Raw genomic sequence first — 25,409 nt, 5'->3', positions numbered from 1 at the left:
TGGGGCTTCAGGCATGTGCCACCACACCTGGTTTTGGGACCTGCACAATATACCCAGGGTTCCAGAGCTGGCACAGCATGTGGTACTGGGGATTGAGCCCTGGTCCTTGTGTTTGCCAGGCAGGCACTTAGACCACTGAGCTATTACTCTAGCCTGTTTAAAGAAGTTTTAAAATTTCCTTCTCGATTTCATTCTTGATCCATTGGTTGTGTAAGACTAAGGTGTTTAATATCCATATGTTTATATAATTTTGAAAGTTTCTTGTTTTTGATTTCTAATTTTATTGCATTATGGTTGGAAAAGGTACTCAATATAATGTTAATTTAAAAAATTTGTTGGATGTTAGTTTGAGGCTTATCATGAGACTATTCCATGTGCTATTAAGAAGAATGTGTTTTCTGCAGCGGTGATCTGTAGGTATCTGGTACATCCATTTGGCCTAGGGTGAAGTTAATTTTGCAATTTCTTGTTGATTTTTTTACTGGGTGATCTTTCCATTGCTGCATGTGGGATGTTAAATTCTCCTACTGTTACAATATTGGAGTCTGACTCTTTTTCAGTCTGTTAATATTTGCTGTATATATTATGTTCCCTTGATGTTGAGTACATATTGACATTTGTTATTTCCTCTTGCTGAATCTACTCCTTTGTCATTATATAATGATCTTCTTTGTTTCTTTTTATTGCTTTTGTCTTAAATTCTATTTGACGTAAGTATGGATTGCTTTTGATTTCTATTGTATTCTGTTTGTATGGAATATCTTTTTCCATCCCTTCACTGTCAGTGAAGTTGACTATTTATTAAAATTAGTTCATTCTTTTAATTGGAGAAGTTAGTCCATTTATATTTTAGGCAGTTATCAATAGGTAAGATCTTACTGTACCATTGTGTAACTTGTTTTCTAATTTTATTGTAGTTTCTTTTTTCCTGTCTTTCTTTGTGGTTAAATGCTTTCCTTTGTTAGTCAGTTTTGATTTCTTGCTTATTATTTTTGGTGTGTCTGTTAAATTTTTTCTTTATGATTACCATGAAGCTTACAAAAAAGTCTTTTGATTATAGCAAGCTGTTTTGAAATGATTGCAGAGATAGGAAAAGAAAAATAAAACAAAGCATACTAACATGCTTGCACTCTATTCCTTCCTGTATTTTAAAGTTTTGATTTTTACTTGATGCCTTTCTCTATTGACTACTTCTTCACATATTAATGTGAAAGGATTATTACCTCATGTTAGAATGTTTTTGGTTATATCTTTAAGGAAGTGGTTAACTTTACAAGCAGAGAAAAAAGAAAGATCATGTAAGAAAGTGCAACATATATAGAGCTGTGGTCTCTGTTTTATCTCATATTAAAGAAATAGCTGTCAGTCTCTTCTCAAATCAGCTGTGAAGTCCTCCATTAATTATCTTTGTTTTTTCACTATGTCTTTGGATAGTATCTTTCCTACCTGTGCCTTATTTCTTGTATCATGTACAAATAACTGTATACTACCAGTGTTTTGTTTTGCAGTGATTGTGTGTGTGTGTGTGTGTGTGTGTGTGTGTGTGTGTGTGTGTGTGTGTTATGTGTAAGTTCAGGAGGTTTGAGGAGTTATTTACTATAGTTAGACTGCAGACATAAATTCTACAGTTAGTTGAAATATCTTTTTTTGGCAGAACCAGGGATTGAACTCAGGCCCTTGCACTTGCCAGGCAAGCACTTATTCTACTGAGCTATCTTCCCAGCCCCAGAATATCTTGTATATAGTAAGAAATGATTCTTTTTTCAAAATATCTATTGAATTTAATACTGAATTCAAACTTACTGTTAAATTTTAAAGCCTACATCCTCATCACCATATTTCTGGGTTGAAAGAAATGAAAGTATCTCCTCGTTTTGCAGTTTTTCTGCTTTCTTTTGTATTATGAAATTTAGCCAGGTATGACATTTGGAAGGTTAGGAAGAAATCCCTGGAAGATGAAGATGTCAGCTATTAGGATAACCAGTATAATGCACTTAAGAATTTGATCTCTGGCTTTCTCAAATCACATTTTCCTAATCACATTAACATAATTGAATGCCATTTACCTAGATTGTTGGTTGTCTCATATAATATGTTGTGAGGATTTGGAATCGAAGTATGAAACAAGCTAGAAGTTCATTTTGTCAACATATCTTGGCTGCGTAATAGTGTAGCGTAGAAGAAAAAGAGAAACTATTAAATCTTGTCCTCCAGGACTTCACAGTTTAGTGGCTATGACAGTATATTTCAAAGTAGAGTAAGGAGTTAAGTTAAACAGGGGACACTCCTGTGATTATTTGTAAGAGAATATCTTCCCTAAAAGCTATAACTGATGTATAGTACTCAATGTAGGAACTGACGGAAATGATCAAGAGTGTTTTGATATTTACTAGCTTCTAAACTATGATAGCTGCTATATCATACATTGGAAAGATTTGCTGTTTGTTATATAAGTAACTGAGGATGTCACATAAACCCTAGTTTTCTTATCTAAAACTAAGAATATTCTAAGTACCGAAAAGATTATTCTAGCAATTAAATAAGGAAATTCTTATTAAATACCTAGTATGTGCCATAAAAGCATGTAATGTTAGTTACATTCATTATAAGCTTTTATGTATCTGTTTTTTTTTTTTTCACCCACTAGATTAGGAGCCCGTTGATTGACAAGGATTGTATCTCAAGTTTCGTTGCATTTATTAGCAGGTGGCTTGTTGTCTACAAGTATAATTAAGTGTATATTGAATAAGTTAATAAATTAACTTTTTAATATTGGTTTTATAATTTTGTATCATATTAAAGATTTAATTTTTTTATTTTTAATGTATTAGGTATAGGGTCTTACTATGCGGCTCAGATTCATCAGTATGAGTTAAGTTAAACAGGAGTGTCCCCTTCCCAGCCCTGGGATTACAGGCGTGTGATACCACACCCTGTCTTGGTGGCTGGCTTGGCTTGGCGCTGCTGGTGGTGGGGCCGGCACGGCATGTGGTACTGGGGATTGAACCTGGGTCCTTGTGCTTGCCAGGCAAGCGCTTAGATTGCTGAGCTATCTTCCCAGCCCAATTTTTAGTTCTGAGAACAGTTTAGTTTGATTTATTTCCTGATGTTTACTCTTAAAAATTCCTTGTATTATGGAAAACTTCACAGTTTCAGTAACTATTAATTTTTAGCCAATTTTGCATGATTTTTATTCCAGTAAGTGTACTTCATTATTATTTTGAAGTAGTCTCAGATACTATATTATCTACTTCAGTATGACCATAATAATTTTAAATGTAACACAACCTCAAAATTACAAAACATTGCAAAGAGTTTCAGAAAACTGAGACTTGTCTGTCCAAGATCTCCTGTCTTCTGTAGAAGACTTAGAAAACTTTGTACTGAAATCCAGGAGAAAATATTAAAGAAATTGGAACATCAAACATTATAACGTTTAATAATGTGAGTACAGACTGCTACTAATATACCTTTGAGTCAGTATATTACTGTCAATAGATGATCTTCCTTATTTGATGAAAGTCAGATGATAGCTATCTTTGTGTTGCTGTGGCAAAACAGTGTAGTAACTTGGTGATATATAATGAATAGGGTTATTTATTTCAGAACAAATTTATTTTCTCATAGTTTTGGAAGCTGGGGAGTCCAAGGTCAAGATGCTGGCTGGTTTTGTGTCTAATGATGGCTGCTTTCTATTTCCAAGATAACACTTTGTCTCAGAGGAATGCTGTGTCCTCATGTGGCAGAAGGCTAAGGGCAAATGAGCTAGATGCTGCGTGAAACATCTTTTATAAAGGGCTTCATCCCATTCATAGGAAAGGAACCTTTGCGACCATATCACCTGTGAAAGCTCCCCTTCTCAATGCAGCATATCAGCCATTTATTTTAATAGCACAGTTTGCAGGCTAGGGGATACATTTAAGGCATAACAATAGGAAAACCAGATTGCACTTAGCATTTACTTATTTAAAAAAGGCAATTCTAGGGTATGTCCGTCTAAGCATGTAGTAAACCCCATCTCAGCTATATGGAGAAATGACTTCTGGGTGACTTGCTCTCCACAGAATTCCCTAGTACCTGGAACATTTTGTGCTCCCAAGGCACTCAAGTCAAGAATAACTGTTTTGAACCTGTGGTTAAAAACATTATATTTATTATGGGATTATGAGATGTTAAAATTCATCATATATTAAAGTGAGATGACACTATGCTGATTATATTTGCCAAGTCAGGAAAACAGAAAAATGTGTGTGTGTGTGCGCATATGCACGAGTATGTGTATATATGTATGCATGTATGTTTTGCTTTTCTTTTCCTTTAAATTTCCCTAAACCAGTTTCTCTTTCCTTTTGAAGTTTCTTCCCATTTTATAATATCTACTGTACATTTTTACATTTACTCTTTCCATTTCTCCTTCTAGGGAGGCAATGAGATGTTTACACATTTGCATGTTTTAGGCTGACTTAATGATGAGTTTTTTTTCTGAGCTATAAAGATCTTAAAAGCAGACATTTAAAAATATTTTAAATTAAACCATAACCGAAAAGATCAGTTTCATTTAAAACACCAGAAAGAGAAAGAGGAAATGAAGACACAATGACATAAATATGAATTGTTTCCAGAATAAATCAAGTGTTTTCATTTGACAGATACACCAGAGACACTTCTTTGGCTAAATTAAATTAGTAACATTTCAGTTGTTCTAGATGTTGAAAAAATAAGATGTGTAAATTAATAGGAAACACTCATTGTATTGACGGGATTCATTTGTGGGACCTGTGACTTGTTTGTTTAAAGTAAGCCATATTATAAGCTTGCTTTGAAGCAAATTTTTGTAACTCCTGAGGAATTAAGTAGTGGTTGGGTTGCTTTTTGGCTTAGTATTAAAGAGATTTGTTAATACAGTGTTGCCTCCATCACTGTGTCTTGTGCATAGCTCATCTTGAATTACTTTTGAGCCAGTTTTTTTTTTTTTTTTTTTTTTTTTTTTTTTTTTGCTGCTGGAACATACTAAACATACACAATTTAAAGGAGAAAAGGATTCCTTTATCTTATGGTATCAGAAGTTTTGGTTTAGTCAGTTGGTTCCAAGGCAGAAACATCCTGGTGGAAGGGCATGGTGAAGGAGAGCTGATTACCTCCTGGTAAACAAGACTAAAAGCACAGGAGAAGAGCCAGAGGAAGGGGCTAAGGACCAGACATAGTTCCTAATGTCATACCCCTATGATCCACCCAGAGGCACCCTGAAGGGTGTTTTACTAGTCTCCTGGACATCTTTTAAGCCGTTGTAGTTATAATCATAATTAACAGTGGTACCAGACAAACAAAAGATGAGACCATTTAGCACTACCAGACCTTTCCTGAAAGAAATGCTAAAGAGAGTTCTTTGAACTCAAAGAAAGGGGAGTTAACAAATAAGAAAACATTCACAAGTAGAAAACTCATTGGTGCTACAGATTCATAGAGCTCTAATATTATAAACATGGCATATGAACCATAGAGATGCATTTATATCTTTAGTATTAAAACTAAAGACAATATAAAAATCCTAATTACATTCATATGATATGAGATAGACAATATGAAAAGATGGGACATGGGATATCAAAATGTGGGGATGAATAGGGTGGAAATTTATAATGTTTTATTAGTTTTTTTCTCTTCTTTTTTTTGTTTTGATCATTGTCCACTTTTGGTGTCAGGATAATGTTGGCCTCTTAAATTGAACTTGGATATCTCTTTAATTCTTTGGGAGAGTTTGAGGAAGTTGGTGTTAATTTTTCTTTAACTGTTTGACAGACTTCCCCAATGGAAGGCATCTGGTTTTGGACTTCCTTTGTTGGAAATTTTTGAATGCTGTTTAATGTGTTTAATAATTGTAGGTCTGTTCATATATTTTGTTTTTCTTCATGATTCATTCTTGGCAGATTATGTTTCTGGAGTTCGTTTAAGTTAGCTAATTTGTTGTATAATAGTGTGTAATATATAATGGTTGTTTTTAATAGTCTAATCATTTTGTTTTTGTGACATCAATTATAATGTCCGTTTTTTATTTCTTATTTTAGTTATTTGAGTTTTCTCTTTTTTTCTTAGTCCTGCTAAGAATAAAACCCTTTTGTATTGATTTTTTTTTTTTTTTTTTGTGCTACCGGGGATTGAACTCAGGACGCTGTGCTTGCCAGGCAAGCGCTTATTCTACTGAGCTATTTCCCTGGCCACTTGTATTGATTTTTTTCCTTGTATTTTATCTTTCTTCTGCTTTTCCCCTTTAATCTTTATTATTTCCTTTCTTCTGCTATTTTTATTTTGTTCTTTTTTTTCTGGTTCACTGAGATTTTATTTTTACGTGTTTACTTCTGTACTCTTGCCTCTGTACAGTGTTAGCTGTGTCTCATAAACTTTGGTATGTTTTGTTTTTACTTTTGTCTTGAATTAAAATAATTTCTTTGTGATTTCTTCTTGATTATTTTGTTAAGAATGAGTTATTTCTATTTTATCTATTTGTAGATTTTTGTGTTTTCTTCCTGGTATTGATTTCTGGTTTCATTCTGTTGAGGTTGGAGAAGATACTTTGTATGATTGCAGTCTTCTTGAATTTGCTGAGACTTGTCCTATAGCCTAAAATGTTATTTATCTTAGCAAATGTTCCATGTATTGTTGAGAAGAAAGTGTATTGCACTGTTGTTGAAGATTATATTTTTACTCTTACTCTTGGTTATTTCATATTTTCTTTGGGCATAATTTCTTTTTAGCATGAAGGTTTTTTTTTTTTAGCTATTTATCGTTGTGAAGGTTTGAACACAGCAAACTGTCTCACCTGTTTTGTTTGGTAAGTTCTTAAAATTTGATTCTTGAGGAATTTTCCATTGGCTTTATTAATATTTTAGGTGGATTGTTTCTTTTGATACTTTAAGGATGTCATTGTTTAGCATCTGACAAAACATCATATTCATGATTATTTTTTGTTCTTGTATAATAGGTCTTTCTTGTAACTTATAGTGTTCTTCCTCACTGTTGTTCTGTATTTTGATTATAATGTATCTTGTTTTGTTTTATGTTTTTTCTGTCTTCCTCCCACCTCTTCGTTTGCCTTTTCAGGTTTGTTGAATTGTTGCATCTCTTAGTTTATTGTTTTCATAAAATTTGGAAAATATTTGACTTCTCATCTTCCTTTCCTCCCTTTCCAGGCCCTGTATGTTCATCTGTTTTTCTTTCTTTTTCATTTGGAACTCAGGCTTTTTTTTTTTTTTTTTCCTTTTAAACTTATTCTTTCAAATGGTTCATCTTTTCTGCTGCATTGTCCAGGCTACTTTTAATCCTATCCAATGACAATTTTATTTATGATATCTTATTTCTTTCTTTAATTTCCATTTAAGTTACCCCTTTTTTCCATTTACTTCATCATCTCGGAGTGCATGGATCATATTAATAATATCTTTTAATTTCATTTTACTGATAAAACAGAAAAAAGGTTCTCATGTATTATTTGTGTGAGACTAAATTAGTAGAAACCCTACTGAAGCAATTTGCTAATATCTATTAGTACAGTAATCTACCCTTATCTATGGGTCATGCATTTCAGGACCTCCAGGGAATGTATGAAACTGTGAACCCTATGTATATTGTGTTTTTCCTGTACATATACACTTACAGCAAAGTTTATTTATAATGTACAGTGAAAGATGAACAACAATAAAATTAGAACAATTATAGCAACTGACAATAATAAAAATGTTTTTTCTCAAAATATCTCATTGTACTTTCATCTTTTCACTTAAAGGAAGAACTTTGGGTTATCTAAATCAACAGCATAAGGGGCCGGGGAGATAGCTCAGTAGAATAAGCGCTTCCCTGGCAAGCGCAAGGGACTGAGTTCAATCCCCGGTTCCGCAAAAAAAAAAAAAAGTATTTCAATTAAATCAACAGCATTACTACTGTTATGGTTTAGGGCTATTATTTAGTAAAATACAGGTTTCTTGTCACAGATGATCTATAACCCAGATGGCTATTATGTGATAAATGGGCTGGGAGCATATACAGTGTGTATACACTGGCCAGAGGGATGACTCACATTCTGCCAGGGATGGAATCAGATTCTTCATGTTACGCAGAGAAGTGTGCAGCTAAAAGTTTGTGGGGCTGGGAGCCTAGCTCAGTGACACAGCTCCTGCTTGGCAAGTGCAAGGTCCTGAGTTTGATTCCTGGTTCAGAAAAACCAAATCAAACCAAACCAAGACTCATGGATTGTTTATTTTTGGAATTTTCCGTTTAATATCTTTGGACTCCTGTTAACCTTAGGTAACTGGAACTATAGAAAACAAAAAAAAGAGAGTACAGTTTAGAATTAAAACAGAAAAAATATCGATGATACAAAATTTCATTAAAAATATGAAAAAAAAGAAAACAAAATGATAAGGGTAGACTATTGAATATATATTTGTATAACACAGTAATACTAGATACAATATACCATATTGTAATATGACTTTTATAATTACTATATATTTATGAATGATTTTATGGTAGCTATACTGTAACTATAACTATATAAGTGTATGTATAAATGCTATCTCAAAAGGAGAACTAAGACTGTATATATTTGAATGAAAGATACATAAGCTAATAAAAGATTATTTTAGGGAGTGTTGCTGGACACATGAGTAACTGGGCTTTCACGAGACCAAGTATATACAAGTACATACCTTTGTATATCATTTGATGTTTGAACTCTCTGACTATATTGCATTTTAAAAGTGAAATTTTTGTGAGATCATAAGGAATATATTTCTTTTTTTCTTATTAGTAAGCTAAAGAAGCTGAGTGAAGACAGTTTGACTAAGCAGCCTGAAGAAGTTTTTGATGTCTTAGAGAAGCTTGGAGAAGGGTAAGTACAAGAAATATGAAATAATGACAACTATGGAACAACTAGTCTTTCAACTAGAGTATTTGTTTGAATTGAATAAAAAATGAAGTAAATTTGGCAAATAATAATGGAATTTAAAGATTGGTTTTTTAAAAAATTCTTTTTGACCAATTTTGTATGCTTATATCTGATAATCTGAACAACTGATTTGAAGACAACACTATACACTATAACAACCACTGTTGAATTCCTATCGTTTTTAGTGAAATTTTGTATTGTTTCTTTTTTTTAAACTATTTTTTTTTCTCTTCTTTAAAAAAATGAAAACTTACATTATCCTGTTTTGAATAACAGTATCTTTCTGTGTGTGCATATACCAAAAACTGCTATCAGATGGTTTCTAAGTGGTTTGTTAGCTTGTCCTGTATGGCAGACTTAGAATTTGCTGGTCAACTTTTGGGTCAACTTTTAGCATCTTGTCTTACTTGGGAAAGGGTAAGTAGGAGGTGTGAGTTGAATATCTTAATGAGAAAATCAGTATGTATAGGCACAGGAATACTTAACATGTTTTCAGAATAATAGTAAATAAACTTTCATTTGAGCACAGAGAAGGGTAGGGAGTAGTTAATGAAATGACAAAATGTGTAAAGACTTACAAAATGACAAGAAACAACTTAAATTAGCAAGACGAGGGAAAAGGAAATAGGGAGTAACATGTAAAATAATAAGTTAAATATAAAATGAGAGGAAGAAAAATGAAGTATATTTTTTACTAAATGTTCACTTTCACATTAAAACACCAACTGTTAGAGAAAATATAAAATGTAAAACATTTTGCTTTTGTGAAACTCATGTAAAACAAAAAAAATTGGAATTATAAGGTTATTTCTTAGAAAAAAATCATACAAAAGCAACGAACATACAAACAAAAATAGGGATTTGATTTGGAACTGTCTCATTGCTATATGTTTATCAATAAAACTTTGAAAAGAACAAAAAAAAATAGGAAAGCAGGAATAATAATGTTTATATTAAACAGGTTAAAGATCATAGGACCCACCTGAATGAAGAAGGACATTAGGCAATAAAATATGACAAAAATATTATAAGACATTTGTGTCACAAAACATGGCAGCCAAATTTATTTATTCATTTATTTTTTTTATGTATTTAGTACAGAATTTACAGGGTCTACAGGGTCTCACTACCTAGATTGGACTCATAGTGAATCTCCTGTTTTCAGCTTCCTAAGTAGTGGGATTAAGGCTCACACCATCACACCCAGTCTTAATCACTGTCTCAGTGTGCCTCTGGGGGCGGGGCTGGCATGGCATGCTGGTGGTCGAATCCTGGCCGCTGCGCTCTGCTTAAGCAGGCGCTTTAGTCTGTTGAACTATCTGGCCGGCCAATGGCAGCCAAATTTATAATGAAAAAACTATTAGTAATGTCAAGGAAATTTAATAAAAGCCTAACTGTGTGAGATATTTCAATTTATCTCTTTCAGAATTGGGCAGATATAATTGAAAAGAGGACATAGAATAAACATCAATAAATTTGATTATACAAATACACATATAAAGTATATGCCTGTGGTTTTTTTTTTGTTTTTATTTTTTATTTATTTATTTTTTTTTGCAGAACTGTGGGTTGAACTCAGGCCCTTGTGCTTGCCAGGCAAGCATTTATTCTACTGAGCCATCTCCCCGGCCCCATGCCTGTGTTTTTATAACTATATATATTCTTGCATTTCTCCTTTTTATATTTATGGACATAGAAAAATGACAAGTTATAAAAATAGTATTTTATACATTACATTTCTGATTATAGTCTACTAAATTAGACATAATTACAAAGTGACAAGCACTCATATTAATTGGAAATTATGGAACATAATCTGAGGTCTCTTGTTGATTGTATTAGCAGAGCTAGTTAGGTGAAGTTTTAAGTTCTTCTCATACTCATGAAGAAGGGCAAAAAACCCAAACCAAAACAAAATAATAGCTGGGTACCTGTGGCACCCACCTGTAATCTCAGCACTTGGAAGGCTTAGTCAGGAGATGCATGAGTTCAAGGCCAGCCTGGATCTGAGGTTTAATGCCAGCTTGAGCTATGAGGCCCTGCCCCTCCCCCAATATATATATGTGAGTGATTTGATTTGAAATAAAAAAATGCTGAAACCATTGATAGGGAAATGATATTAAGAGTTAAGACTGTGTTATATGTGGCCCTGTGAGAGCTAATTTGAAAACTCAGAAGAAATGTATTACCCTACAACATATAAATTATGTGAATTGATGTTTAAAGATGTTAAAACTTAAATCAATTCATTCAGAGAATATAGGTGACTATGTATTTGTTAATTAGGAACTAGCTCATAATATCAGTATTTACAAGTAATTCAGTAGTTGATTGTAGAAACAACTCCAGTATCCACCAGCTGATGAATGGATAAACAAAATATTATGCCTCTATATAGTGACATTTCAGTCATAAAAAGGAATGAAATCCTAGTAGATATTATAGCATGGTTGGACCTTAAAAATACTATGCTGAATAGAAAAAGCCAGATACAGAGGGCTATATGATTCCAATTGTATGAAGTATCTAGAATTTCCATTGCTCTAACAAAATATTTGAAATGAGATAATATGTAAAGAAGAGAAGTTTGGAGGGGTTAGGGGCTGGAAAAAAGGTGTATTTAGCTTATTATTTTGGACTGCCAAAGTCCAAGATTAATAGGTCCCATTGGGTTGTCTTCTGTTCAGGACACCCTTGGGTAAGGTAAAAAACAGCAGGAGTGCAGGCGGGGGTCAGAGATCACATGGTAAGACAGGAAGCCAGAGAAGGATTTAGGGGCCAGGCTTGCACTTTTATAACAGTCTGCTCTTTGGAGAACTGATTCACAGTGTGAGACTAGCATTAATCCTTTCTGAGGACAATATTGTCAGTGACCTGTTTACCTTGTACTAACCCCTACCACTGCCCAACATTGCTCCCTTGAGGATGAAGCTTTAACACATGAACCAGTGGGGACACACTTGAAACATTTCCAAGCCACAGCATGTGTTCTTTAAAAATTGGCAAAAATCTTACAACTTTTTCTGTGTGAGTAGCAGGTGCTCTTGGGTTAGATTTATACTCCTCCTGGTGTCTGGGGATTTAACTATAATTATGGGTCTGGAAGCAGTGAAGGATGGTAGTGGAGTGGTCTGGAGAAGGTTATATATTCTCCTTTAAAGTGACTTTCTAAGGCAAAGTCATTATAAAGACTTCAGAATTGTGAGGCCAGTTTTCTCATGCAGGAGATTAAGGTAGGTTTTGCTATCAAAGGAGGCCTCATAGTGTTTAGAGTGAGGGTACCCAGATTAATGAAAATACTTAAATGTTCAGTACCAATTACCTGGATACTTCTTCAGATTCAGTGCCTCAATTTTGACGTGACAGACCTGGTAGTATTTTGTGAATTCAGTTTGCATTTTAATTCATCTGTCAAGGCTTACATTGAGTTTGCTTTTCAGAAATCTTAGCCCTGTGTCTATAGGAGTTAAGAAACTCTTTTGGGGCATTGAGCAATTTTTCTTGGTTCTCATAGTTTTGCTCAGGGCACTTAAATCCTGAGCTTGTTACAGCCTGTTTTATAAATTTTCCAGTGCAGGCAGAAGCAGTAGCCCTTTATATAGTCCTGGGACTTTGTTTTTATCATGTGGTCCATTGAAACAGCTATTTAGTCTGGCACGTCTTTGCTGAGGCTTCAAAGCAACTAAGGGTGATAATTGAAGTAACTTTTACCATTGAATTCCAAGACTGTTAATATTCTTGACAATTGAAGTAAATTGAAAACAATTACTTTATTGTCTTCAATTCTAAGGAAGTGAACTACTACCAAATTTCTGTCTTTTGTAAAAAAAATCTATCTATGTATGTATGTATGTATGTATGTATCTATCTATTCAGTACAGGATCTCACTATGTAAGTCGCACTCGTAGTTATCTTCCTGCCTCAACCTCTCCAGCTTTGGCATTACAGGTATGCCAGTTTTGGTGGCCTTCATGGCACACCTGGGGTTCTGGGCCTGGCGTGGCATACCCAAATTTCCTTCTTTAGGGCTGTGTTGTTCTCCCCCCCCTTATGAGCTAGCTAGCTTGCTTGTGCGCTCTCTCTCTCTCTCTCTCTCTCTCTCGCTCTCTCGCTCTCTCGCTCTCTCGCTCTCCCTCCCTCCCTCCCTCTCTCTCTCCCTCTCTCCCTCCCTCTCCTTCCTCTCCTTCCTTCTTTCCTTCCTTCCTTCCTTCCTTCCTTCCTTCCTTCCTTCTTTCCTTCTTTCCTTCTTTCCTTCCTTTTTTTTTTGTTCCAGGACTCTTAACTCAGGACCTTGTGCTTGCCAAGCAGGCACTGTGCTACTGAGCTATACTCCCAGCCTGAGTTATCTTTTTTACTGGAATTATGAGTATGATAGTAGCAGGATATGGTCAGGAAGAGAAAATGCTACTGTATAAACTCTGAACACAAAAGATTAGTGTAAAACTACAAACTCATATGAATTGTAGAAGGGCCAAGGCTACAAAAGTCATCAAATTCATTTGATGAAATGAAAGAGAAAGAATCAAATTAATTTTGTTGATGTAAAACTTCACTATTAAATTTTGGCAAAAGATTGTGAATTTGAAAATGATTGTGCATGTAAATTTTGAATATTAGGAGTTACTCTCTATGTTCCAGTGTCTTGCTTTGCTTATCTTTTTCTTCTTTAAAAATAATATATTGAGAAGACAGTGATTCTTGGGGTCAGTATTTGAATTCTGGACTTGCTGGCCACTGGTATTTTAGTACTTTTTATCATTTTTTTATTGATGATAGTTTTCCTCACAATCAAGAGGGATAAATTTGATGTATGTTAACACTTACTTTTTAGTAAGAATTTTATAAATGGTAGTTTCAAATCTTCCTAGTTTATAGCCAGTTGCAAATGACTTCCTCAGTGTTTTTGCTTTTTGAAGTGTGTGAATATTTTACTGGCAGAGTTTCAAGTGTTGGAGCAGAGATAGTTTTTGAGTAAGTGGTCATTAAATTCTGTTTCCTTTTTATTTATCTTTGTGTGGTTTTTCTCATAGGAAGAAATTGAAAGGCACATTCGGGGAGACCTTGGTTTTGTAACTTGGGGGAGAAACAGATGGCTTAGTGTTCCTCTACTTTGGTGTTAGGAGTCCAAGTGGAAAGTTTCAGCTATTCTGTGTGCTCTGAACAGAGCTGGGACTTTAATATTCTAGAGATCAGCTGTTTCTCTTAATTTGAAACTTTGGCTGTTTTTAATTTACCTTTCATTCTTGAAATATTTATTCATGTCTTAATATTGCAGATAAGTTAAACTATAAGTCTCTTTCTTTCATAATGTAGCAACTCATATATTAATGTGAAGACTTCAAGTTTGTAATTGAAATAATGTAGTTCTTAACTCTTCTTGTTTTTAACCTTTTTGCCATTTAACTAGTTTTAAAAGTTAGAAAATTTTACAGATAAAAATTCATAGTAGACTTTAATATGATGTTTGATGGGAAAATAATAAATAATATATATTTTTTTAAGGTCTTATGGAAGTGTCTTTAAAGCAATCCACAAAGAATCTGGTCAAGTTGTTGCAATTAAACAAGTACCAGTTGAGTCAGATCTTCAGGAAATAATCAAAGAAATTTCCATAATGCAACAATGTGACAGGTATGAAGAGATTTTCTTTGTTTATCTCCATTTTGATAAATTTTACTGTTAATGTAATGAATTTTCATCATCTGTTTATTTTTTTCTTGACTTCTTATTGAAAGTGAGACTATCCTTTAGGAAAGGTAAGGATAGCTTTGTAGAGTCTTTTGGATGTGTAGTTCTTTTCAAATGTTGTCAGAGTATCATATTACCAGTGACCTACTTGTCATTTCTCTCCGTCTCTTTACTCTCTCATCCCTCCATTTTTGCACCAAATCACCTTTTCCTTCTTGTTTCATATCACATTAGCCCATGCATCAGTCAGCACTATAACTTGACACATCAGAACTGTTTGCATATGTTTATTTTCCTGACTAGACTACCAGCTTCTCAAGAAGGAATACAGAATCTTAGTTCTTTTGGTGTTTCTAGATCTCAGAACATAGCAGGTGTTGAGTAAATGTTCATTAAATGAATTATATTTACATAAAATGTGATTATTTTTAATTATTAAAAACAATGTTAAATGGCACACAACAAAAAATGATTTTTGTCTATAGCTCTGTCCTAAAAATAGGATGGTTTGAAAATTTTCTTCACCATGTGTTCCTTGTTATAATATCAAGCCTGGTGTCTATATTCCATACAGGAAGAAAGTAAAAAAGCAGGAAAGAGCTTTCTCAGAAATGCTTGGCTAATGTCTTTGTTAGAATTATCTTACGCTTAGAGTTGGGGGCTTAAAGGAAGTTTAGGGTACATTGTTACCACTAATCACATCAGATCCTTGTTAATAAAAAAATCCATGAGATATTTTGTCTCCTGATGGTGCATAAAATCTATACAAATTGGCCCAGATTTATGATTAATTTAGGATTTGTTTTAGGACTTTTTAACCTTACAGTGGTGCAAAATTAGTATGCATTCAGTAGAAACTGTACATTGAATTTTTAAAAAAATCATTTTCTGAACTGTGGAACAAAGCATCATTCCTACTTTTCTTGCAGGAGTAGGAATGATAGAGTTTCACTATATAGTCCAGGCTGTCCTTAAACGTACTCTGTAGCCCTGGTAGCTACCTTGAATTTGCAATGTTCCTCCTGCCTGTTCTCTCAAGTGCTGAGACTAAAAGCTTGAGGCCCCTGGCCTGGCTGAAGCAATGCTTTTTATTTTTATTTTTTATTTTTATTTTATGGTGGAACCAGGGATTGAACTCAGGCCTGTGTGCTTGCCAGGCAAGCACTTATTCTACTGAGCCATCTCCCTGGCCCCAGCAATGCTTTTTAAATACTAGGCAGCAACAGTGAGCTGTAGCTCCTTGTTATCCATATAATTACAAGGGTAAACAACTGATGTTCTATATTGTATTGGGTCACTAAGCTGTGATATTTGGCAGGTTAGCTGTTAAAATGCTTCTTTTGACTTTTATATGGTATTTTCAACTTACGAGGTTGTTTTGGATGTAATCTTTGTATAAATTAAAGAGCATCTATATATTTCAAGTTCTTTGGCTAATGAAATGACTGGGCAATTTTAGACTAACTTCACTGGACCTGTTCAGTTTTGCTTGGAATATTTAGATTATGTTACATGTTTTCTATAAAAAGTTGGCATAAATTGACATTCAAATAGTAATAGAAAAATTAGTAAATTCCTTATCTCACAAATCAAACTATGTAATTTTGCAAATGTTTCCCAGACTTTGGTATTAATTTGGTAACTTAATGAGAACCAATTCTATCAGTGAGCTATATTCCTAGCTTTCTATTTAGTTTTTCAACAACAAAATTGAGAATCATCTTTATTCTTCTTTTTTTTTTTTTTTTTAATGTATTTAGTACAGGTTCTACAGGGTCTCACTACGTAGATCAGACTCGTGGTGATCCTCCTGTTTTCAACCTCCCAAGTACTGGGATTACATGCGCGCACCACCACACCCAGTCTCAGTTGGCTCAGCCTGCCCTGGGAGAGGGGGCGATGGTATGCCAGGGATAGAACCCCAGCTGCTATGCTCTGCCTAAGCAGGCACCTTTACCTTTATTCTTTTTTTCTGCTACTTTTGGTCACTTTTCCTTTTCTTTATTCCTTGAGTGAAGGAATCATACTTTTATTTCTTGGAACCCATTACAAAGCCTCTAACTCCTTACTTTTGGTTGCAAGAATGAGTAGATACAGTACCATAAAGAATAAAGAGAACATTTTAGGTTGATGAACCTCTAGAGAATTCAGGTCATTATTCTTACTACACATTTTAAATTTTTAAAGAAAAATAAAGAATGGCATTGTGGTGTAAGTACCTGTGGGAACTCACCTGCTTTGTTGCATGGTGGCCAGCAACTGGTATAGAGTAGACATTCAGTGAACATTTGTTGAACGTGTAAGTCACGGAATATTAGTGATAGGCTGGACTTTTGTATGTTATGTCATTTAGTGCTTTAAAATTGTGCTTTGTTATGAAGAGGTGCTTTTAGAGCCTTTGTCTTAAAACTGTGAAGAATTGAGCAAAATGAGAAACTTCATTACTGTTTTTTTCTATATATCCCAATAAGTTTTATTTGAATAAAAATCTTCTGTTGCTAATGCATATTTAAAATATATTTCAAGGGGAAAAGTACAGAAAAGGGAACCTAAAGATTTTACATGAATTGTCTAAGATTATGAAACTTGTTAGTGGCTAAGATGAGAGTTTGCACTCTGACTCTAGGGCCAATGTTGAAGAAAACTGTGTCCATGAAAGGATACCCCACAATTCAGTAACTAAATTTTGGAAGCAGTTTATAGGCCTGTCAACATGTGAATGAATAAAGAAAATGTGGTTATACACAGTGGAGTACAACTCAGCCATACAGAATGATAAATTTGAATAATTTGTAAGAAAATCAGTGTACCTTGAGATCATAATATTAAGGAAAATCAGACTCACAAGCATAACTACTGTGTGGTTTCTGGGAAGAGAAAAACTGTGAATAATTTAAAGAGTAGAGTAAAAGTATGAAATAGGGAGCTAGATCCTTTACCGTTGAGAAAGAGAATTAGATGTGGAAGGAGGAGGGAAGTCAAGAGGAAGGAAAAGAATTAAGATGTGTTCTGTACATGTACCAGTTCCCCACAAGGAATGTAATCATTAAGTTTAGCAAAATTTGTTAATAAACATAAAAGAAAGATGTCCGCACATCCAGGTGAAGCACTCCCAAGGCATTCGTAGGAGTGGGGACAAGAGCAGGGCCGCAGTACTTGCGATTGCTTCCACCTAGGTAGTGTTAATGAAACTGAACCACAATTGCCACAGCTCTTTCCTTTCTGACGCTGGTACTCTAGAGAAGGAACCTCTCTTGTCTAAATGTAGAGAAACACATTGTTTTGAATCAGGGCACATGATTATTCACTTATTAACTCATTCAGGAAATGTGTTTTGAGTATCAGAACTTGAGGATAAACCCTCATGTGCTGCTCTCAAGAGATAACAGGATGAATGAATCTCAGGTACTGAAAGGGCTTCCAGGGAAGTAGAAGAGGCTTGGAAAACTGGCAGGCTGGTAGAGCTGTGATGGGAAAAATATGGAGATTTGTCCACTGTTGGAGATTCGAGCAAAGCTTCCCCAGGGAGGTCATAATCGTACTGAGCTGTAATGGATGAATTGGATTCACCAGGCAAAGAGGAAAGATGAGCTGTGTGGTAGGAATAGATCATTTCCAGCTGGCCTGCTTAAAGTGTCACTGAGTACTCCCTGGCTTCTTCTATAACAGCCACTCCCTGTCCCTTCTGTTTGCTCAGGTTTCTGGATCAAATTTCATGTGAACACTTTCTGAGGGGAAAAAGAGTTTGAAACACCATTTGGTGGGGTTAGTGATGAAATTTGGCAATTTATATGAACTTATGTGTATATTTATCTGATTTTGGGCAAGCCAGAATTAAATTGGAATGATTGAGAGTTATATTGGAAACAATTCAGGCTTTGTAGAATATTCACATTGCTTTTATAAAAAAAAATTTGTATCATTCATGTAAAGTTGTTGAATTGCTAGTAAGAGTATAGTAGGATATTGATAAACATTATATAATGAAAATTAGTCATTAGTATTTTCTTTGTAACATGCTTATAAAAGGACTTTGAGAAATAGACCTTTAAGCCTGGTGTGGTAGTGCACCCCTGTAATCCCAGGACTTGGGAGGCTGAGACAAGAGGTTTGCTGTGAGTTTGAGGCCATCCTGGGCTGCGAAGTGAGTTTTGCACCAGCCTGAAATGCATAGCAAAACTTGTTTTCTTTTTTTTTTTTTAAAGTACCTTTAGCAGTATCTGGCTTTACTAAATGAAATTTAAGTTAAAAAAATTACCATTTTTTATGTTTGTAGTGTTTTTATTAGTCCTTTTAATTATGCAAATTTTAAAGTAGTTTTTTTTCATAATTTTATTGATAAACAGCAATGAGACAGTTTCAAATCAAATCGGTAGGACAGTTTCAATAACTAACACTGCATATATTCTTCTTAGTGGTTAATTGCTGTACAAAATGTGGACTTGAGATCCTATTTACAAACACCATGAGAACAAATCATTCTATTCATTAAGAGAATGTAACTATATATCTATCCTAACCACTTTGAATACACAGATACAAAATGGACATTCATCTGTATACCCTTTTTTTGTTAAGTTCTGTTATTTGAATATTATAGGTGTGTAAACTCAGCAAAATATTCTAAAAGAGTCCAGTAGCCCATAATAGCATTGGGTCTTCTGTTTAACTGGCAATGTCAGAAATTGTTGACCTGAGTCCCCCACAGCTCAACATAACAGCATGGCTTTACTTCCTATATTTTGTCTTCATACTTTTCTACTGGATGGTTAAGACCAAGGTAAAGCAGGACCTATGCAACAAGAGTTGTAGCAAGTTTCTTAGCATTTTTAAAGAATATAATATGCTTAGCCAGGCACAGTGGCACAATGATTAATCCCATCTATTTGAGAGGCTGAGGCAGGAAGATTGAGAATTCTAGAGCAGTGTGGGCAGTTTATTCAGATCCTTTCTCAAAAATGAAAAGAATCTGGGCATGTAACTTTGTAATAGGGTACCTCAGGTTCTAAACCCAGTACAGAAGGGAAAAAATATGTATTGTTAATATTAACTGTAGTGATTGTGTTGTACAGTAGGTATCTTGGACTTGTCTTTCTTATCCAACTGAGCTTTGTGTTCTCTGACCATCATGTCCCTTCTTTTCCCCTTGGTAATCACCATTCTATGATCTGGACCTGTGAGATACCCTTTTAAGACTCCACATATGAGGGAGATCATGTGGTTTTTGTCTTTCTGCACCTGTCTTATTTCACTTAATGTACTGTACCTCAGATTATTCCATGTTATCACAACTGCTACCTTTCTTTTTTGATGTCTCAATAGTATTCCACTGTGTACCTATGCTACATTTACTTATCTGTTCAGCTCTTGATGGATACTGGACTGGTTCTCTACCTTGTCTATTGTGAATAGCACATTTGAATTTCAGTAAGAAATTTAAACTGAATAACAGTCCATACACCTTGTAGTGTGGGTGGTGGTTATATAAAGGAAAAATTACCCCCTCTTCCATTTTTGAGGTTCTGGATATTGAATTCAAGACCTCACACATGCTAGGCATCCTAGGCAGTTGGTTCTACCACTGAGAACCTTTCCACCCCTGCACCAAAAGGTGCAAATGTTTAAGAAGAGTTTGTAATGCTCTACAATTTTTTTCCCTCCTTTTTTCTTTTCTCTTTATACTTTATTTTGAGTTGTGATACTAGAAGACTGGATAGAGAATATGAGGAACTTGTGAAATGGTCATAGGCATGGAAAGGATGTGATCATAAGGCATGATATGAAGGGGAGCCAAAAAAGGAAAAAAAAAAAAAAGAAAAAAGAAAAGGAAGGAGGGGAAGATAAACATTGAAAGTGCTAAGGAAGTAATGGGACAAGAGACTGAAATGTAGGGCGGATGCTCAGGATAAAGGCATGGAACATTGTGTCACCCTTACTATCAAGGCTTCTGCTTTTCAGTGTAGTCTGTAATTTCACTTGTGTCTTCTTTATCCCTTCACCCAATGGAGTTTTCAGAGGCATAGCCATTCTCCTATTTAGCAGCTCTAACACGTGTAGGGAATTGGGTTCTGGTGGAATCTGCAAGTCCAGATGGTGCATTAGTCAAGATTCTTAGGCATGGGTGAATTAAAATTTTGTGCATTGTTTAAGATTACAATACATAATCACTGAGCTACTGTTTCAAATGAAGCTACATATATCACTAAGTTAGTGTTTTAAATGAACATATATATATGAATATAAATCACTGAGCTAGTGTTTTAGATGGAACTCTTGCTCTTCATTTTCAAATTTTAATAATCAATGTATTGGTTAAGAAACAGGTGTTAGAGCCGGGGAGATGGCTCAGTGGAATAAGCGCTTCCCTGGCAAGCTCAAGAGCCTGAGTTCAATCCCCGATTCCGCAAAAAAAAAAAAAAAAAAAAAGACTGCACACTTAGGCTTCATTACTTACCAAAAATCTTTCTTCAAGAAACAAGTGTTAGATGGGGCATGGTGGTGCATAGCTGTAATCCCAGCCCTCAAGAGGCTGAGGCAGGAGGATCATTGTGAGTTTGAGTCTAGCCTGTGCTACAAAGTAAGCTCAAGGCCAACCTTAACTGCATAGTGAGACCATATCTCCAAAAGACAAAAAAAGAAAAAGGAAGAAAGAAAAGAAACATGTTCGAACATCTAAATTGTCGTACAGTTAGCTAACTTGTTGACTAGAATGAAGTATATTAACTTCGGCCCCTGACAGTCCTTCACAGGATAATCTTCTTTAAATGCTAATTCAATTGTATTATTTCCATGCAGAAGTTCCTTTATTGATTCCTTATCACCTGAACTGCATTTCTTTGTTAGTAAAGCTTTTTCTCTGTAGCACCTGCCATTAGGCCTTTGTTGTTCAGTGAATGCTCTTTGATTAAATTATCTAAAAATGATACACGAGTGAGTCAGTTTAAATCCATAATATCAGTGGTGGTGGAAAAAGGCTGAGTTGCAATTCCTAGGTCTTGTTAAAGTGTTAAAAAATGATGGCACTAAAATTTCATGTATATCCAGAGTATGATTAAAGGGTGGCTCAATGAGTAAAGCACAGAACACTTGCTCTACTGATTCTCAACCTACCAGTCTGTATTATTATCTACTTATATGCAATGTGCCTTAAAAACATCTCTTGAAATTGTTCTTTGCTGTTTCTACTGCAGTCATTCTGATCCAGTCTATCAACATTTATCTTTTAAAGTGTATGTTTTGTTATTATCAATTATGATGAAATCAACAGATTAAGAGAGAAATGGCATGGAAAAAATTAAAGTAATGTAATAACACATATATTGTTGAACTTGACAGATTTCAAAAGGAGGCAGACCATATCACTGGGGGCTACACAGGGAAGCGCTAGATCAAACAGGAGGCAGAAGCAGGCAAAGGGAGAATATGGGCTAGAACTTTTATTGTGGCTTTTATGGGAAGGAACAGCTGAGACAAGCTAAGACAGTACTCACAGAGATTGGCTATTTGAAATATAATAATTTTGGTGAATTCTGGGCCTGGGTATTGTCACTACTTGCTTGATACTGGCTCTGGTGTAATTAGGACAAGAGTATAGTATCTCTGGACTGTAAGTTGGGTGCGTGGGCTTGAGAATGATTGGTTTTGATATGAAAGGCATGTTTCAGTCTAGTTTGTTTGCTGAATAAGAACTAGCCAACCTTAAAAGAATCAGTTCCTCATTTCAGCAAGGCTCCATATGTCACATCATTAAAAATGCAGACAATAAAAAGATGAGCTTATTAAAATCTCCTGCATGCATCGATTCAAGAAATTTTAAATTTCATTCTCTGTTTATACCAGTAGCAGCCACCTTACCTTGGTTTTGAAACCTTTCATGATCAGCTATCTGCCTTCATTTCTAACTCCATTATGCTATATTTTATTGTACACTTTAATCTAGGTGTGCTCATCTCAATTAGTTTTTCAAACTAATTGATTTGTTCATTCTTAGAGCTTTTGTATGGGCAGTTCTTGATGTGTGGATGCTCTGTCTGGCTAATTTTGAGTCCACCTTCACATCTTAGTTCAAGGAGGCTTAAATTGGGGTCTACTTCTTAATTTTTTTGATTAGTTTGTTCATTTATTTAGTGTTTATTTAATTTGTACATATTGAGAAAGGGGTACTGAGGTGGAAGTGGATAGCAAGATTAGAATGTATCTTTATGGAGCATTTATTCTTCTGGGGAAGGTAGATAAAAGCTAATAGTTAATTGACAGATGTAATAAGTGCTTTACAGTAAAAAGGGTATTGATAGTAGAAAATGTTGTCCAATAAGTACCCACTATACACATGTAAGCTCTAGGGTTTAAGCATTTCCTTCTTTTCCAAATGTGGAGTTTGGAATTGACAGCAACTCAATGGATGCGTGACATTTTATTGTTAAAACCCACTCATGTCTACTTTTAGGTTTTTGTTTTTTTTTTTTTTTTTTTACATATTCCAGTTCTTTTCAAGTCAGGAGCTACTATGGGATATGATTATATTTTACTCTTTCATATGAACTGAGATCAGTATAACTTGAGAAAAGGTGAATATGGTATAAAGTTACAACTACTTTTCTGGTAACATATCTTCTTTTGTTCTTCCTGTGGTTAATAATTGTGTTTATTTAGAGTCACTTCTTTTACCAGTATATTTCATGCTAGATGAAGTTTAGAATTATGTGTCTAGTTCACTGCTATGTACTTTTTATTTTTTAAGGTTTTATACTTTATTACAGTTGCTCATGAGAGCTACTCTAGAGCACACACTGAAAGTTAGGGAACAAAATGAAAGTGACAGTATAGGAAATGGAGAGGTGAAGAGGTATGAGAACTAGACTGGAAGAGAATTCAAATTGAATGGAGAAAGATCAAGATTCCTACATGGTAACACCCTGCAGTGAAATCATGCAGGAGTGGATTACATAGAACTGGTAGGGAGCACATAGAAAATGATATATAAATGACATAGATAGAGGATACATAATACAGGACAGATAGATGGATAGACAGATAGACAGACAGATATAAATGATGAGACATTTTAGGTAGATAGGCAGACTTGAATTCAAGGAAGATCTGTGGAAAAATGATTACTGCTACTACATACTGACTGTCTAGTTTGATGCCTGGCCAAAGCAGAGTGAAAGAATGAATGTAGGCAGCTGCCTCGACAGTCACAGTCCCCCAGTGAGACCCCAAGGTGCCGTTGTGTCCTAGGTAAGGTAAAGGTCTGATCATTTGCTACTAAACAAAATTGAAGCAAACAAGATGTCAATAAACTCTTCAGGATAAGGTTTTCAAAACAAAAATAGAGTTGCAGTCTTAGCAGAGCTGGACAAAGAAAAAAGAACATTACATATGTAGAACCAGTCTTCATCAAATTGTCCAGAAGCCAGCATCGCGCTCTCCAGGCCCTCTCTGAACAAGGACTTCTGGGATGATGCCGAGCAGCAGCAACTGCAGCCCAGCAGAAGGCAGCTTTGCAGCATGCTCATGTACATTCATCTGGATGCTTCATAACTCAAGTGTAGGGGGTGATAGAACGCTCCTGTTATATTTTCCCTTATTTGGGCAAGAAGTGCTGTAGCACCAATCCCCGCTTGCCTCGACATCTTCCTGTGGTCTTGGATCTTCACTACCAATCCACAACTAGTCCCACCCAACTACTTCCACTATACAGCTATTTAGACCCTGTTCACTTCCTCAATAAACGAGACTTGATCAGAAAGCCTGTCTTGTCTCTGTCTCCCGTGTCTCTTGCCCTGTCTTTTTCATCCCCATTCCTCCTCCAGGTCATTACCCCACGTCTCGACTCGCGGGCCGAGTCAAGTGGCGCCCAAGACTCTGCATTTGGGAATCTTATTCTTCCTGCTTTACTAAAGCACCTTGACCCAGAATGATGAAAGTGACTGCAATCCCAGACGAGATCGGGCATGTTCAGGGTGGTATGGCCGTAGACAGTGACTGCAGTTCCAAAGGCTGAAACTACTCTCATTCACTGCTGTACAAACTGACTTTCAGAATTTTGGTGAACTTACATATTTTTTGCTTCCTTGAGAAAGTATGTAAGTGAAAGCAGAGAAGAGGAACCAGGATGATGGGAGCTTGGAAGCTATATTGTTTGAGGAACTATTTATGCGGCCCATGACTACAACTTTTTTATGACACCGTTTGGTTTTGAGCTCTAAATTTGACAATCACATAAAATAAGACTCCACTCCAACCGGCTGGGATGAGAATACCATCTACAGTTAGCTTTCAAGAGCCATTTCTAGTACTTACTTAAAAAAAATAGAATTTTTTTTTAAAAAGTTAGTCATTAGCTTAAACTCGTATTTGTACTTTCTACGATTGACATGTGCTATTATCCTTTGGATTTAAGGTCCATATATCATGTAGAAATGTTCTTTGTGAACTCCTAACTATTTCCCCTGTTGTCCATTTTAAAAGAAAGCCCAAAGACTAAGTTACTAATCAGTTGTAATTTCTTTTATAAACAAATTTCTTTTATAAATAAATGATGTAACTAAATGCTATTAAAAACAAGAAATGTGGGCTCAAAAAAAAGAATGTCAAATGACAAAAATTATATTCAGGTGTCATTAATGTGACTATTTAGTTCTACTTGCTTATGTAGATTTAAATTATCGATAATTTAAAATATCATATTTTATAATGTAGAGTTTTTGAAATATGATTTATCTATTTGATTGTAGACTAATAGGGACTACAAATGTCTTTTTTTTTTTTTTTTTT

The 25,409-nt window shown here is 34.9% G+C and overlaps 1 protein-coding gene and 1 pseudogene across 3 annotated transcripts in view; both read left to right on the top strand.

The window, feature by feature from the left end:
* The window catches only part of Stk3 (serine/threonine kinase 3), a 369,078-nt gene that overhangs the window by 22,988 nt on the left and 320,681 nt on the right, over window positions 1-25,409 (top strand). For all 3 annotated transcript variants that reach the window (XM_023699944.1, XM_023699946.1, XM_023699945.1), the window contains exons 2-3: window positions 8,804-8,884; window positions 14,445-14,573. In XM_023699944.1, coding sequence (XP_023555712.1) covers window positions 8,804-8,884; window positions 14,445-14,573 — 210 coding nt within the window. The remainder of the gene's footprint in view (window positions 1-8,803; window positions 8,885-14,444; window positions 14,574-25,409) is intronic.
* Window positions 23,922-24,553, top strand: LOC101581331 (annotated as a pseudogene).

Source organism: Octodon degus, unplaced genomic scaffold, assembly GCF_000260255.1.
Source record: "Octodon degus isolate 3935 unplaced genomic scaffold, OctDeg1.0 scaffold00118, whole genome shotgun sequence".
Classification (NCBI taxonomy): domain Eukaryota; kingdom Metazoa; phylum Chordata; class Mammalia; order Rodentia; family Octodontidae; genus Octodon; species Octodon degus.
The sequence above is the reverse complement of the archived record's forward strand: the minus strand, read 5'-3'. Positions and strand labels throughout refer to the sequence as shown.